Below are 15629 nucleotides of genomic sequence, written 5' to 3'. Positions count from 1 at the left end.
TTATTTTTTAAATCAACACAGAAGGATGGAACATATTTAAGGGGCACAATGTGATGTTTTGATGTATGTATATCATGCTTGCTTTTCCTTTTTTCTAATTTTTAAATTAGATTGTGAGTATATGTGTGTATGCATATGCCACAGCACACCTGTAGAAGTCAGAGGACAACTTGCAGGAGCTAATGCTTTCCTTCCACAATATGTGTCTTAATATCAAACCCAAATCATCAGGAGTCCTAAATCAATGAGCCATCTCCTGCTCCTCTCCGTCTCTGTCTTTCAGTCCTTCTGTCTCTGTCTCTCTCCTCCCTTGCTGTGTGTGCATGTGTGTGCGTGTGTGTATGTGTGTGAACGTGTGATTGGTTTCTTTGATTCAGGGTATTACTATGTAGCTCCAGCTGGTTTGAAATTGAGATTCCATTGCCCCAGCCTCCACACTGCTGGGATTACAGACTTTTGTCGACATATCTGACTCTAGGGTTGATTTTTATTTTGATATAACATCTCATTGAGTGGCTCTGACTGTCCTGTCACTATGTAGACTAGGCTGGCCTTGAATTTACAGAAATTCTCTGGCCTTTGCCTCCAGAGTGCTGGATTAAAGAAATGAGCTACTGCACCCAGCTATAAATATTTTTTGTAAAAAGAAAGGTCTGTTTATTTAAAAACAAAAAGACAGAAGAGCCCCAAATTGATATAAATCATCGAACACACAGAGGAGAGGATCGGTGTCAGAATGTCTAAAGGATGCATTGAGCACAGTGAGGGAGGAGAACCTGGCCTCCCTTCCGAGTGTATACACTGACATTGCTAAGGCACAGAGAAGTTTAGTATGTAAACTAAACTGTGCAAAGTTCAAGATTCTCTCTCACCCTGAACAAAGATTAATTCAAATAAACTTAAGACCTTAAAGGCCTGGAACTTTGAAACTGTAGCAAGAAAACACAGGGAAACATTTTAAGATACAGGCTTAGGCAAAACCTTATTGATTTTGTTTTTGTTTGTTTACAAACAGGGTCTTCTGCAAGGTAGCCAAGGATTACCTTGTACTTCCAATAGTCCTGCCTCTATCTTTGGAGTGCTAGGGGTTACCACTGTACAGTACCAGATCTAGTTTGCTTTTGTGTGTGTGTGTGTGTGTGTGTGTGTGTGTGTGTGTGTGTGTGTATGCATGCATGCTTGAATATTTATGTGTACAACATGTGTTCAGGTTCCCAAAGAGGCCAGCAAAGAGCACCAGATTCCTTAGTGTTGATGTTATACAGGATATAAGCAAGACGGCTCTGGTCTTCTGCAAGAGCAGCAAGTACCATAACTGCTGAGCCATCTTTGTAGCTGCAGATGCAGTGGATGGCCCAGGACAACAGCTGAGCCACATCCCCAGCCCTGGGCAGAGGATTTTCTTTCTGTAAAGGATTCCTAAGGGCAGGAAATAAGACAACTGTCAAGTGCAATTACATGAAGTTTAAAACCTTCAGCACAGCAAAGGATACAATTATCAGTGTGAAGAGACAAGCTACAAAATGAGAGAAAATCTAGGTATACAAGTGATGGGACTCCTGTCTAGAATATAAAGGGGGAAAAAAGCAGGAAAATAAACACTCCAGTCAATAAATGGCCAAGCAAACTGATCACAAATGGCCAGTAAATTTATGGAAAAAAAAATGTTCTCAACATCCTTAGCTAGCAGGACAGTGAATTCAAAATCACACAGAGAGATCTACCTTAGTCTGTTCAAAGTGAATCTCATTACTTTGAACACAAACCAAGGGGCTAGAGAGATAGTCGGTGGTTAAGGACACTGGCTACTTAAGGACCCAGATTTGAGTCCCAGGACCAACAGGATGTGTCACAACTGTAGCTCCAGTCCCAGGTGATCTGACACCCTCTTCTGATTCCACTGGCACCAGGCACACATGAGGGTCACAGACATACATGCAGGCACACATACAAATAAGTTGAAAATGTTTTTAAAAGAAAACAGTTATATACCTACACAATGTAAATGTCGGTGGCTACTGAGAGTTTTAGCTGGGGCTGAGCTGTCAATCACGAACTCATGCTGTTTGGCTTATCAGCTCTGTCCCAGCAGACACTGCACCAGTATTTATCTCATCGGTACAGACAATGTGTTTAGATTATCGTCACTGTTCATCCGCAGACTCAAAATATTTGTGAGAGAGAGAAGAGAGGAGAGAGAGAGAAAGGAGAGAGAGAGGAGGTCAGGGCTGGAGAGATGGCTTTGCTCTTCTGAGTGATTACTGCTCTTGCAGGGGACTGGAATTCTGTTCCCAGCATCCACAGTAGCAGACAGCTCACAATCACCTGTAACTCCGGGTCCAGGAATCCAAGGCCCTCCTCTGCCCTTCTCAGACTCGGTACTCAGTTGCATATGCCCACACACATGCACACACATTTTCTTGTTAAAAAGGCCAGGGAAGCTGGGTGGTGGCAGTGCACACCCTGAGTCCCACACTCAGTATGCAGAAGCAGTCAAGTCTCCAAGTCCAAGACTAGCCTAGTTTACAAAAACGTTACAGGAGTGCCAAGGCTACACAGAGAAACCCTGTCTTGAAAAAAAAATTGGCAAAGGGCTGTTCACGGGGCACTTTCACCAAAGCAAGAAGTGGTAACTAAGCAGGTATGCAACAGAATTAAAAATAATCTTTAAGGCCGGGCAGTGATGGTGCACTCCTTTAATCCCAGCACTTGGGAGGCAGAGGCAGGTGGATTTCTGAGTTGAAGAGTTCGAGGCCAGCCTGGTCTACAGAGTGAGTTCCAGGACAGCCAGGGCTACACAGAGAAACCCTGTCTCGAAAAACAAACAAACAAACAAAATAATAATTTTTAACACTGGCATGGTGGTATACAGCTTTAATCCCGCACTGAGGAGGCAAAGGTAGGCAGATCTCTATGAGTTCAAGGCCAGCCTGGTCTACATAGGGAGTTTTAGGACAGCTAGAGATACATAATATAGAGACTCTGTCTCAAAAAAGAAGGAGAAGGAGAAGAAGCAGAACAAAGATTAAAATAAAATGAAAGAAACAATTAAAAAACTAAGTGGCCAGGCAGCAGTGGTGCACACCTTTATTTCCAGCACTTGGGAGGTAGAGGCAGGTGGATCTCTGTGAATCTGAGGCCAGCCTGGTCTACAGAGCTAGTTCCAGAACAGTGAGGAATGCAGGGGGAAAAAAAACCTGTCTAGAAAATCCAAAAATAAATAAAATAAAATAATAACAAAGGCAGTGAGGGCTGGTGCGGGCGATGTGTCCTGTCAGGATTGCACCTGGGTCTCATCTCTATAACCCATGAAACGATAGAAGGAGAAAATGAATCTCACAAAGTTGTACTCTGTCCTCCACGTGTGAGCCTTGTTATGCTTCCCATAATAATAAACTTACAGGGAAAAAGTATAGGGTTAAGGATATAGTTCAGTCAGTGGAGTGCTTACTCAGCATAACCAAAGCCCTGGCTTCCATCCTTAGTACCTCAGGCAACTGGCAAGGTGCTGCATGTCTATAATCTCAGCACTTGAGAGGTAGAGACTGGAAGATCAGGAGTTCAGTGTCATCCTCCACTACATAGAGACTTCCAACCTAGCCTGGGCTACATAAGACCCTGTCTCAAAAACAAAGTATAAATAAAATATGAATGGGTAACTGTAATAATTTGCAAACACACAGAGATTACAAAGTAAATAAGAGTCTTGCTTATAAGTTATGTTGTTGGGCATGAGGGTAGTACAGCCATGTAAATCTTAGTACAGAGGACGTTTAGGCTGGAAGATTATGTGCTTGAAGCCAGCCTAGACTCCGTCTCAAACAGAACAAAGAAAATGAAAAATCTAGAACATTTTATAAAACATGTCATCATTACTTTAAAATTCAGCAATAGAACCATATTACATTGTCAGTAAAATATACATTAGTGTTAAAAAAACAATTTTTAAAAAGGGGAATGATAAAAATCATGTTACCTATGACAGGAAGGAAATGAAGAAAAGGGGGGCCCCAAAGAGACATCAGTGAATAAAGCTAGCACTGACCTAAGTTTGAGCCCCAGAGCCTGTATAGCGGATGGAGAGAGCCAACACCTGAAAGCTGTCCTCTTACTTCCACAGTGGCACGTGTGCGCATGTGCAGGCACATAAGGCATATAAATAGATGGATGTTAAAAAGGAAAAAGGAAAAAGTTAGTCTGAAGTTGGTGGCACACACCCTTCCCCCCAGCACTTGGAGGCAGAGGCAGTCTGGAAGTCCTTTATAGACCAGCCTGTTCTATAACAAGAGTTCCAGGCCAGTCTGTGCCATCCAGTCTCAATAGATACATTTTTAAAAAGAAAGCAAGGGAGAGAAAGAGAGAGAGAGAGAGAGAGAGAGAGAGAGAGAGAGAGAGAGAGAGAGAGAGAAAAGGAATGGAGGGAGGAAGGGAGGAAGGAAGGAAGGAAGGAAAGAAGGAAGGAAGGAAGGAAGGAAGGAAGGAAGGAAGGAAGGAAGGAGAGAAAGTACATGTCAGCAGTCAGCAGGGACGAAGATACTGATGTTATAAATCTTGGGATGGGAAGTATTTTTGTATGTTTTGGTTTTGTTACTTATAAATCTCATATTTAAAAAAAATAAATAAAAAACAAAGTCAGAGCTGGGGGTAGTCGTTCGTGCCTGTAATCTTTACACTTAAGAGGCAGGACAAGCAGCCCAAGTTAGAAGTGAGCCTGGTCTACACTCCAACTTTCAGACCAGCTAAGGCTACATAGTCTTAAGAAACAAAAGCAAAACAGAAAAAGCCAAGTGTGTGCCTATGATCCCAGAGCTAATGAGGCAAAGGCAGGAGTAAAGAGGTCAGCCTGGGGTACATAAGTAGGCCTATCTGGAATAAAATAAATAGATAAACTCAAAAGCGAAGGGACAGTAGAAGAGAGTATCTGTCGCTGTGGTGAGCTGGAGGGCAGAGGGCAAGCGGCAGTTTTAGAAGGTCAGAGCTGCAGAGTGGCTGTATGGCCATGAAAGTGCTTGCTCTGTAAGTGGGAGGACCAGAAACTCAGATTCCAGCAACCAGCCAGGCATTGACGGCATGCACATGCACACATACCTGCATATGCGCAAGCACATGTATACACACACACACACACACACACACACACATGCACTGTACATTCCTTTACACTGTGAAAAGGTCAATTGTGGAATGAGATTGTGCTTATAAACGTCTGTCTGCAGCCCCTGTCCTAAGTGAATCAGACTTTTGGTCCGCAGGCTCTGGAGGAGTACCACAAGAAGGAAAAACAAGAACCCCAAATACTGAAGCTAAGAGAATATTGAGAGGCCTTAAAGGTCAGATGTGTGGGGGAAGGGACATAAGCAGAGTGAAGGAGCATCAGGGGAAAGGGGAGAGGAGAAATCACAATACTAAAAGGGGGTAAGTCATAGGAGACAGGAAAGAGGGTCCAGGCAAAAAAAGGAAGATAATCAGAAGAGAAAAAAACATTTCCCAAAGTCACGCTGTGCCCACCATGTTATGTGCCAGCCTCTGGGTTGGACAGCCTAATGCATTTCTTCTAATAACTGCAACTGTAAGAGTTTTATTTCTGTTATGGAGAAAGAGGAGAGACCGATCTCCGATCTACCAGCTGCTAAGGGAGGAAGATCTCGGAGTTGAGTGTCTGCTTTTTCTATATACTCACTTAAAATGGGGGGTGTCAGGAGAGAAAACCTTCAGAGATGGATGGAGACAAATAGGAAATGGAATAAGATGGGGTTCTGTTACTTTCCTGAAAGGCTGGACACAAAAACTCTTCCTTCACACCTAAGAGACGCTAACAGTAAGGGTCAGATTAGAGCTGCTAGGTAGCTGGGGTATGAGCTCCCTAGGGGAGGGGATCTTCACCCTTCACCCCTGAGGCCTGGGGCTGAAAGAGTGAAGGACAATAGCTTACAGAGCCAGGGGTTCAAAGCTGTGTGTCCTCAGGGGTCCTCAGATCCTGGGACACCACTCCCCAATTATATTCCCTCGTCCAGAATGAGTAATGCCTGGGTCCTCTCTATCTCCCTCTTCCCAGGCCCCTCCTTTATTGCTTGGGATACACACACACACACACACACACTCACCTGTGATATGCAGTGACCACAGCACTCTCCTACACTCTAGGCTTTGTGTCCTTCCTCAATTGCTATTCCTATTAAAATCTTGTTAGAGAGCTACTGTGTCTTTCAGGATTCCAGATGCCTAGTTTATTCCCTGCACAAATAATAAGTGCAGTTCTAACTCTGGGAACTGTAGGGCCCACAGAAAGAAGTGATCATAGCCTCCAGAGGGATAGGGGACTTATAAGGGGGAGGGGACAGATATACCCACACCAATACAGAGAGACAGACATAGAAATGAAGAAACAAGGTTACAGAAAGAGACAGAGGCAGGCTACTAAGCGTCCCCCGGACAGCACATACAGACAGGGAAGCAGACAGAGGACCACAGAAGATAGATTCAGATGGGCTCAAATGGAGCCCGAGCCAGGTCCGGGCACAGAGAGACTCAGCAGCTGATGGAACAGAAGAGTACAGAGTGGTTGCTGGCAGTAGAGGATCAGGAGGGGGAGCCAGGCATGGGCTGGCTGGGGTCTATCTGTCATACCCGGTGGAAGGGTTGGCCACTCCGCTGCTCCTGCCCCTGCTGCTGCTTCTGCTGCTGAGCTCCGAGAGGGGTGCCCAATTCCTCGAGGCTCTGTAGAAAGGGGGCTTCCTGGGAGCCTGGGCATTCCGATGACTGCAGTCTCCTCCTGAAACACACATTGCCACAACAACCCTTGTAGTCAGTAGTCAGTGATGGGCACCAGGAACGAACAGTTCCTCAGCCCAGCCCTGTTGTTTGCCCCCCAGCCCAGCCCTTCCTGTTAGCCTAGGCACAACTCAGACCCAAACTACTCTCGACACTGGCACAGTTGGCTTCGGACAAGAGCGGCCCCTGCTGGTACAAAGGCAGTACTACCCTCCAGAAAGGATGGAGGGGTAGGGCAAGCTGAAGTCTCCTTGTTTGGTGTCAGGTGACAACATCTTTCACTCAGCTACCGGAAAGCCAGCGCTCCATCCCTCTGCACCTGAGGCACAGAATTAATGTGGTGACAATGAGACACTCGGAGAAACTAGGCAGACGTCACAAAAGACACTCAAACTGTAGGCAGACGTCACAAAAGACACTCAAGCCAGCCTTGTGGGAAGGTATTGCTGTTTTCCCAGTTCCCACAAAACCAGCTTTGGGACAAAGTTCCAGGAGCATCTCCCTCACTCAGCAACACCCACCTCCCGCCGCCGCTCCTCTCGGTCCATGTTCATGCCCAAGAGCTGAAGACTGTTGGATCACTCACCAGAGATAAGAGCATGTCTAAGAAGACCATGCCCTTGTCAAGAGACTACCCTTGGTGGTAGCAGGGGCCCTGAACTCACATTGGACTCACGTGACAAATCCCCTCCCCCGACCTTCTCTTTTTTAACTTCCTCTATTTGGGGGAAGTGGTCGGGGATTTTCCAGGAGATAGGGAAGACATGGGTCCATCTCTCCGAGCCTGCTAAGAATGTGCAGACCTCTGAGTGAGGGCAGCTGTCCCCAGCCAAGCAGGGTGGCCTGTCCCTGTCATCTCAGTACTTGAGAGAGGCTAGCCTGGGCTACCTGGGCTACCTGAAGCTCTGTCGCAAAAATAAATGAAAACCAACTGACAAACTAATAAACATAAAACTCCTGCTGTTTTGGCTGCAACGTTGTCCAAGAGATAGGTCTGCCTGAGTCCGAAGCCAGCAGCCTGGCAGAAACCTGGGCAAACAGTATCCACTTCCGTCAAGAAGCCTCTTAAAGCCAGGTAGTGGTGGTGCTCGCCTTTAATCCCAGTACTTGGGAGGCAGAGGCAGGCAGATTTCTGAGTTCGAGGCCAGCCTGGTCTACAGAGAGAGTTCCAGGACAGCCAGGGCTACACAGAGAAACCCTGTCTCAAAAAACAAAACAAAACAAAACAAAAAAAAACAACAAAAACAAAAACAAAAAAACCTCTTAAAGTTTTCTGGACCTATTTCCTATCTGTAGAGTGAAGAGGCTAGATGATATGATCTCCAAGTTTGTTGTTTGTTGTTGTTTATTGTTGTTGTTGCTGCTGCTTTAGCTCTGTAGTATGGGGCTATGAAACTCAGATGAGCCCATTCAGATCTCCTCCCCACCCCACCCCACCCGCCTGTGCCTTCAGCGGGAATGAGTGAGCGCCACTGTGGAGAGCCCTGGTTTAGAAGTTCCATCTTTCTCAAGCTTCACCACAGGCTGTGATTCTCCAGGAGAGCTTTTCACTCCTGTCATTCCTCAAGAGATCTTTGTCTCTTCAGAGAGATTGGTGGCAAGGTGGGGGTGGGGCAAAGACACCAGGATGTGCCTTCCCAAACACTTTCTCCAAGGTCTAGAGATGGGCAAGGGAGGGTCAGGAGGTGCCGTGGGGACTCACCTGCTTATTGGGTCCTGGAATTCCTTGCCAGGCCCCCAACTGTGTCTTTTGAGGGAGTCACTAGTGTGGCTACGGGCACGGAAAGCCCCGGACCGTCTAAGGACTGAAGTGTGGAAGCCATTGCTGTTGTCCTCCTGGTTTTCCTCTCTCCCCTCCACTTCCTCCAGCTGTTCTCTGGAGTCAACAGCAGCTGGGCAGCACTGAGGGAGGCCATGGGGCACGGGGTCTTCACCTATGAAGGACTCCCCTGGGACCGATCTGTTCATGGAAAGTCCACGGAGACAGCTCTGAATCAAGAAGAAAGAGCAGGTGTGAGCAGCGTTCTAGAACCTTGGAGGCTGGCATGGTGCTACAGGCCTGTGATTCTCATCCTTCAGGAGGTGCAGCTTCAAGGTGGGGTCAAGCTAGGCTGGCAGGGAGATGGCCCTGAATTGGGGTCAGGCTAGGCTAGCTTGCATGTTGTTTCATATTAGCTTGTGCTAAGAGTGAGTCCATGTCTTTTACTTGTTTTTAAGTTTTATTTATTTTATGTATATGAGTATTCTGTTTTCATGTACACCAGAAGATGGAATCAGATTCCATTATAGATGGCTGTGAGCCACCATGTGGTTGCTGAGAATTGAACTCATGACCTCTGGGATAACAGCCAGTGCTGTTAACCACTGAGCCATCTCTCCAGCCCAACACCCTGTCTTTTTAATAAATAAATAAATAAATAAATAAATAAATAAATAAATCATAAGCTGGGCATGGGTGGCACATACTTTTAATCCCAGTACTCGAAAGGCAGAGGCAGGCTCAACTTTGTGAGTTTGAGGCTAGCCTGGTCTATGTAGCAAATTCCAGGCCATCCAGAACTACATAGTAAGATCCTATCCCATCCCCAAAGAAAGAAAAGAAGGATGAAAGAGAAGGAAAGAAAGAAAGAAAGAAAGAAAGAGAAGGAAGGAAGGAAGGAAGGAAGGAAAGAAAGAAAGAGAGAGAGAGAGAGAGAAAGGAAGCCGGGCGGTGGTGGCGCACGCCTTTAATCCCAGCACTTGGGAGGCAGAGGCAGGCGGATTTCTGAGTTTGAGGCCAGCCTGGTCTACAGAGTGAGTTCCAGGACAGCCAAAGCTACACAGAGAAACCCTGTCTCGAAAAAAAAAAAAAAAAAAAGAGAGAGAAAGGAAGGAAGGAAGAAGGAAGGAAGGAAGAAAGGAAAGAAAGAGAAAGGAAGGAAGAAAGAAAGAAAGGAAGAAAGAAAGAAAGAGAAAGAGAGAAAGAAAGAGAAAAGATCCTGGATGGGGAGGCCTGTCCAGGCTGCTGAATGCCTCCTGTCCTTCGCTGTGAGGGACAGAGTCAGAGAATGCCTGCCTCAGGGCCTCATCTGCTGCATGCAGGGTTGCCTAGAGAACTTGGCTTTTCCACCTCTTAATACAGCGTTCTTTCCAGTGAAGAGAGCCTGGCTGGGAGTGGTGGCATGTCTGCAAGCTCAGCACTTAGGAGGCAGACAGGAAAATCCAGAGTTCAAGGCCACTGTGTCCACTAAAGCGAGTTGGAAGCCAGACTAACAGTGAAACCTTATTTCAGAACGAAAAATTTAAAGAGAAGTTCTTGTCTGCTCATTACTAGCCCCTCATGGAGCACCTATATAGTAGAAAGCCATGCTATGAAAAGAAGATACTGCAGATACTGAGTCTGTCCTTAGGCGTGTGTGTGTGTCTGTGTGTGTATGTATCTGTGTGTGTGTGTCTCTGTGTGTGTGTGTCTGTTTGTGTGTGTCTGTGTGTGTCTCTGTGTATGTGTCTGTCTGTGTCTGTATGTCTGTGTGTGTATGTGTCTGTCTGTCTCTGTGTGTGTGTGTATGTGTCTGTCCGTCTCTGTCTGTCTCTGTGTGTGTATGTGTATGTGTGTGTGTGTAAGCATGTGCTCGCATAACTATCAAATACTACAAGAGAAATTTTATCAAGTCTTTGGCCAGAGTAAAAGTCTTTGGATGTATAAGGCAGTGCACATGTTTAGATCCAGCACTCAGGAGGCAGAGGCAAACATCTGGGCATTCAAGATCTACATAGTAAGTTCCAGGACAGACAAAAAACAAACCAAAACCAAAACCAACAACAGCAAAAAACCCTTTAGTCTACCATTGGGTCAGCACATATTACTAAGCAAGAGTCTCCAGAATGCAAAACAGGAGGAGCAGGTTAACTTTGAAGGAGGCTAGAGTCTGGCCAATGGAAGGAAAAAACTTCTAGGTTGGTAAAGTTATGGGGAAAAGGGCCTATGTAGGCCTGGTGAGGTGGCTTAGTGGGTAAAGGCACTTGTCTACAAGCCTGACTCCCTGAGTTCAATGCCTGGATCCTACATGGAAGGAGGGGACAGACTCCCGAAAGTCCTCTGACCTCCGCGCTATGGGATGGGTGGGTAAACAAGCGGGTTTATTTATTTATTTATTTATTTATTTATTTATTTATTTTGGTTTTTTGAGACAGGGTTTCTCTGTGAAGCCCTGGCTGTCCTGGAACTCACTCTGTAGACCAGGCTGGCCTCGAACTCAGAAATCCGCCTGCCTCTGCTTCCCAAGTGCTGGGATTAGTCACCACCATCTGTGCGCTTGAGGAGGCCAGAGGGCGCCTTCCAGGAGTCAGCTCTCTCTTTGTTCTCTTCTTTGCTCCCTCCCACCTTCCCCTGACTGCTTTCCTCAGGAAATGGCTCAAGGGACAAGGAAGCAGGCACTGAGGTCACGTCAAGTCACATCTCTGTTTCCAGTGACACACGTAGGAGATCTGAAATAGTCACTTGAAATGAAGTAACAGCCCAGGAAAAACCAGTAAGATGTCCTTTGACTTATCTTCCTGATCCCTTACTGCCCTGGACTGTCTCCACCTCTCCTCTGGTGACTTCATTGACTAAGCTGCTCACCACTAACTGTGGGCACTAGGAGGAGAACTTTAAGAACGTGCAGCAGGGGGCGCTGTAGCTCAAAGCCAACCCCATGCTTTTTCTTCAGTTGTTTTTTTTTCAAGACAGGGTTTCTCTGTGTAGCCCTGGCTGTCCTGGAACTCACTCTGTAGACCAGGCTGGCCTCGAACTCTCGAACTCAGAAATCCACCTGCCTCTGCCTCCCAAGTGCTGGGATTAAAGGCGTGCGCCACCACCGCCCGGCCCTCCTCTTTCTTCTTTACTTCCTTTTTTTTTTTCCCCAGAAAATACAAGAATGGAATTCCTTACTATGACGGTTTCAATGAGAATGGTCTCCATAGACTCACATATTTGAGTGTTTGGTCCCCAGTTGGTGGAACTGTTTTGGGAAAGCTTAGTGGGTGGGGCCTTGTTGGAGAGGCCTGTCACTAGGGGAAGGTTTAAAGTTTAAAAAACCATCACCAGCTCCCATGTCTCACCCCCTTTGCCTCCTGCCTGTGAATCAAAGATAAGCTCTCAGCTACTGCTCCAGCACCCCAGGTAATGCTTTCTTTTATAAGTTGCCTCAAATAGGCTGTCTCTTCACAGAAATAGAATCACGATTAAGATACTATGTATGGCCTAGTGGTGGGAGCACATGTCTTTATTCCCAGCACTCAGGAGGCAGAGGCTGCCCAACAGACCTCTGTGAATTTGAGGCCAGCCTGGTCTACAGAGCAAGTTCCAAGACAGCCAGGGCTACACAGCCTGTCTTGAAAAATAAACAAACATACAAAAAAGACACCTATCCACTTATCATGTGAGGATGTTAGTTAAGATATTGACAACAACTGAACACAGCAGTGTTCACCTTTTCCCAGCACTAGAGATAGAACCCAACTTGGTCTGCATAGAGTTACAGGGCAGCCAGAGCTACATAGATAGATCCTGTCTCAGAGAGAGAGGGGGTGGGGGGGAGAAATAACATGCATCATGTGACTAACATAACTCACATGCTAGGAACACACTCTATTGTCGCCACTTATTTAGGGCTTCCTGGAATGAAGGCCTAGAAAGACAGTGTAAGACAGAAGCAGAAATCGGCATCATGTCAGGTGACTCACTGTTTTGTCTTGACACAAAAAGAGAGAGAAAATAAAAAGTCACAGCCAAACACTAACACCACTGGGTTGCAAAGTTATCAAGAAGAAGAGAAAGGAACAGCATGTCTGATGCTCAAGAGCCCCTGGAAGGGAGGGGTGGGAGGGGTCTTTTAGAACAGTCCATGGCAAACCTTAGGTGACAAGGCCAAATTTGTCCCGTTAACATTTACAGTGAAAAAAAAAAATTTTTTTTAATTAAAAAAAAAAATAAAACAGCCGGGCGGTGGTGGCACACGCCTTTAATCCCAGCACTTGTGAGTCAGAGGCAGGCGGATTTCTGAGTTCGAGGCCAGCCTGATCTACAGAGTGAGTTCCAGGACAGCCAGGGCTACACAGAGAAACCCTGTCTCGAAAAACAAAACAAAACAAAACAAAACAAAAAAAACAAACAAACAAAAACAAAAAAACAAAAAAACAAAAACATTTACAGTGCTGGATGTCAAACCCAGGAGCTCAAAGATACCAGGAAAATGCTTGACCACTCAGCTACATTCCTAGATTTTGGGTTTTGAGACAGGATCTCCCTATGTAACCCAAGTATTTCAAGAGTCCATGGACACTCACCTACAACTATTTATTTATTTATTTATTATTTTTGCAATAATTTTTTTACTGTGCAGCCCTGGCTGGCCTTGAACTCACTAAGATCCACCTGCCTCTGCCTCCCAAATGCTGGGATTAAAGACATGTGCTACCATTTTTTTTTCCAAAACAGGGTTTTTCTGAGTAGCCCTGACTATCCTGGAACTCACTCTGTAGACCAGTCTGTTCTCACACTCAGAGATCCGCTGCCTCTGCCTCCTGAATGCTGGGATTAAAGGCGTGTGACATCATCTCCCAACTAGTTATTGTTGTTGTTACCATTATTATTATTATTACCGTTATTTTTTATGTATGGGTATTCTGCCTCCCTACATGTTTCCCTCAGAAACTAGAAGATATCAGATCCCCCTAAGTCTAGATTTATATATGGTTACCAGCCACCGTGTGGGTGCTGAGAATCAAATCTGGGCCTCCAGTAAGAGCACCCAGTGCTTCCAGCCTCTTGTTTTCTGAGACAATGTCTCTCTATAGCACAGGCTATGCTGGAACTTGCTAGGTAGACCAGAATGACCTCAAACACAGAGATCTACCTGCCTTTGCCTCCTGAGAGCTGAAATTAAAGGGTGTGTCTCCATGTCTGACCTTTAAAAAAAAATGTATCATATGTATATGATGTTTTGTCAGCATGTACATCTGCACACCAGAAGACCACATCAGATCCCCTGAGACTGTAGTACTAGATGGTTGTGATCTCCAGCCTCTCCTGGCTTATTATTATTTATTTTATTATTATTATTATTATTATTATTATTATTGGAGGTGTGGAGTCAGAGGAGCACACTGTTGAGTCAGTTCTCTCTCCCACTTTTCCATGGGGCCCCGGGGGTCAAGTCTCCAGGGTTGTTTATCAGGTGCCTTTATCCATGAAGCCATCGTGCTGGTCTTCTTTATTTTTAACATTTATTTCTGTATGTGTGTGCACGCATGTGCCATGGAGCACATGTAGAGGTCAGAGGACAGCTCAATTATTTCTCTCCTCCTGTCTCGTGGGTCATGGGGACTGAACCCAGATGTTGGCTTTGGAGCAAGTGCCTCCACCCCTATTAAGTGATCTCAGTGGCCCTGTCTTTATTTTTAAATTGCATTTTGATGATTTTGTGTCTATGTCCGTATGAGAGAGGAAGAGACCATGCAAGGGGGTGCGTGACACAGTACACACGTGGAGGTCAGAGGATGGTTTTGGGATTGACTCTCTTCCACCACGTGGGAGCTCAGGTCACTAGGCTTGGCAGTGAGACCTGCGGGGGGCACCCCACTGCTCCCCGTCTTTTAAAGGAATATTTATTTATTTTTATTTTACGCACATGACTTTCACCTGCATATATGGATGTGCCACATGTGTGTGGAGTGAGTCTGGAGGCCGGAAGAGAGCACTGGATCCCACGAAACTCAAATTGTAGCTGGATGCAAACTACCGTGTGAGCTGGATCCTGAACATCTGCAGGATCAGCAAGTGTTCTAAACGCTGAAACACAGCCCCAGTGGCCCTCAGGCCCACTTCATCTTTTTAAAATTGTTGCAAAAAAAAAAAAAAACAAATTAAAAAGAAGACATTGAAGTAGGGCCTGCAGATACGTGCTTATATTCCCAGCACTTGACGGGCTAAGAGGAGAGGACTGTCACTAGCTCCTGGTCAGCCTGGGCTACTGCAGTGATGAATATCGTCAAAAGTCAGACAGAGGGACTGCAGAGCTAACTCAGTGTCTAAGAGAATCCACTGCTCTTGCAAAGGATCTAGTTCTCTTTCTAGTTCACAACTGCTTGTAACTCTAGCTCCAGGAGATCTGGTGCCCTCCTTAGGCCTCTGCAGGCACCAGGTGTGTACATAGTACATTGGCATTTATGCAGGAAAAGCACTCCTACACACAAAAGAAGAATAAATAAAACCTCAAAAACATTTTAAAACCAAGCAACAAAAATAAAAAGTGGACAGATCCTGAGGAACCTCATTTGGGTTGACTTCTGGCCTCCATACACACATATAGACACACACATAGGAACGCATGTGTACACACATACACACACCCATGCACAAAAGTTCAGGGTCATTATCAGCTACACTGTGAGTTTGAGACTAATGTGGTGTATATATATTATATATAATGTGGTATATATATAATGTGGTATATATAGGAATATATATATATATAATTTTCATAAAATTCAAATTTCAATACTCAGGTTTTTTTTTAACATGCTCACTCATTTGCATATTGTCAGCAAAGTTGATTGTTATGACAGAGACCATATGGCTCACAAGCCTAAAATATTTTTTTGTGTGTTTCTTCATAGAAAAAGCTTTAAGATCTGCTGTATACCAATCAAGCATTTTGCAATGGTTTTGGGGAGGAGACATTGATAACCTCAACATACCCACTTCCTAAATATCACCCAGAGCCCACAGAAAAAGTCAACTTGGAGGTGTCCAGCAACCAGACATTTTCCTCTCTCTCACCCCTGGATTTGTCAGCATCCCAGAGCGTCAGTCAGTAGCTTGCTCAAAGTCACAT

General features: G+C 45.4%; 1 protein-coding gene across 6 annotated transcripts in view; it reads right to left on the bottom strand.

Annotated features, from left to right (window-relative positions):
- The window catches only part of Arhgef2 (Rho/Rac guanine nucleotide exchange factor 2), a 55024-nt gene that overhangs the window by 34395 nt on the left and 5000 nt on the right, over positions 1-15629 (bottom strand). For 2 of the 6 annotated variants that reach the window (XM_028753053.1, XM_028753052.1), the window contains exons 2-3: positions 8474-8760; positions 6628-6772 (exon numbers count right to left, since the gene is read on the bottom strand). In XM_028753053.1, the coding sequence (XP_028608886.1) occupies positions 6628-6772; positions 8474-8739 (411 nt within the window). In that variant the 5' untranslated portion in view covers positions 8740-8760. Of the gene's footprint in view, positions 1-1992; positions 2291-6627; positions 6773-6908; positions 7091-8473; positions 8761-15629 lie in introns of those variants that run through there. The other 4 variants (XM_028753055.1, XM_028753056.1, XM_028753058.1 and 1 more) reach the window with 4 other exon arrangements.

This window comes from Grammomys surdaster, unplaced genomic scaffold (assembly GCF_004785775.1).
Source record: "Grammomys surdaster isolate TR1022 unplaced genomic scaffold, NIH_TR_1.0 125946, whole genome shotgun sequence".
In the NCBI taxonomy this organism is placed as follows: domain Eukaryota; kingdom Metazoa; phylum Chordata; class Mammalia; order Rodentia; family Muridae; genus Grammomys; species Grammomys surdaster.
The sequence above is the reverse complement of the archived record's forward strand: the minus strand, read 5'-3'. Positions and strand labels throughout refer to the sequence as shown.